This window comes from Sinocyclocheilus grahami, unplaced genomic scaffold (genome assembly GCF_001515645.1).
Source record: "Sinocyclocheilus grahami isolate Dianchi unplaced genomic scaffold, SAMN03320097.WGS_v1.1 scaffold9051.1, whole genome shotgun sequence".
Lineage (NCBI taxonomy): Eukaryota > Metazoa > Chordata > Actinopteri > Cypriniformes > Cyprinidae > Sinocyclocheilus > Sinocyclocheilus grahami.
Genome location: NW_015512369.1, coordinates 5,654 through 6,465, shown reverse-complemented (window position 1 = coordinate 6,465; position 812 = coordinate 5,654). Strand labels below are relative to the sequence as shown.

The 812-nt window shown below is 32.3% G+C and overlaps 1 protein-coding gene across 1 annotated transcript in view; it reads left to right on the top strand.

Annotated features, from left to right (window-relative positions):
• LOC107578142 (Golgi-associated PDZ and coiled-coil motif-containing protein) overlaps positions 1-288 on the top strand; it is a gene marked incomplete at both ends in the record, with an annotated part of 2,755 nt that extends 2,467 nt beyond the window's left edge. Inside the window, one exon of the mRNA XM_016264126.1 lies at positions 42-288. Coding sequence (XP_016119612.1) covers positions 42-288 — 247 coding nt within the window. The remainder of the gene's footprint in view (positions 1-41) is intronic.
• Positions 289-812: the final 524 nt, after the last annotated feature.

Sequence of the window (812 nt, the reverse complement as noted above, 5' to 3'; positions counted from 1 at the left end):
CTGTGTGAGCAACCAAAGGTTATATTTACCTCGCATAACAAACAGGACTGACATTTATACACGCACCCACACTTCCAGACATTCACACAGTTTTTTTTGTTGTTGTTCTGCAGAGGGGAGAAATTGAGTTTGAGGTGGTTTACGTGGCTCCAGAGGTGGACTCTGACGATGAGAACGTGGAGTATGAAGATGACAGCGGACACCGCTACCGTCTGTACCTGGACGAGCTGGAGGAGGGATCAGAAGCCAGTCACAATAATGGCACTGCCGACCCCGCTTCCCTACAAGGCAAGTGCACTGAATTAATTCATTTTCTTCCAATCAAAGAACAGTTTTTACAGCATTTATTAATCGGTGTAAACTTATAAATATATTGTTGTTCATTCTTTATTTGTTGATAATATATTACTATTGCATTGTAATTTATTTAATAAATTTAGATAATTATTTTTGATGCTAAGGCAGTAAATATGAATATGAATAAATAACATAATAAAAGTGATAAATATGAATAATCTATGCAAAGTTATAAATATGCCATTGTTCTATATCAGCTTATACTATTGTTCATTGTCTGTTCATGGTTGTTCATAACGCATTAATGTTGTATTGTAAGTTTTCATTAATTTTATTTTTGATGCAGGCAATAAGACAAATATGAATTGATAGATAATGTAATAAATAAAATATGGCTAAATAATGATATTAAAGTTGGTTTAAAACACAACTTGAAACATTTAAAATGTATTAGTAAAAAGTAATATTAACCCTATAGCATTAAAAAAGGCTATAAACGTCTAAAACTTGCATCA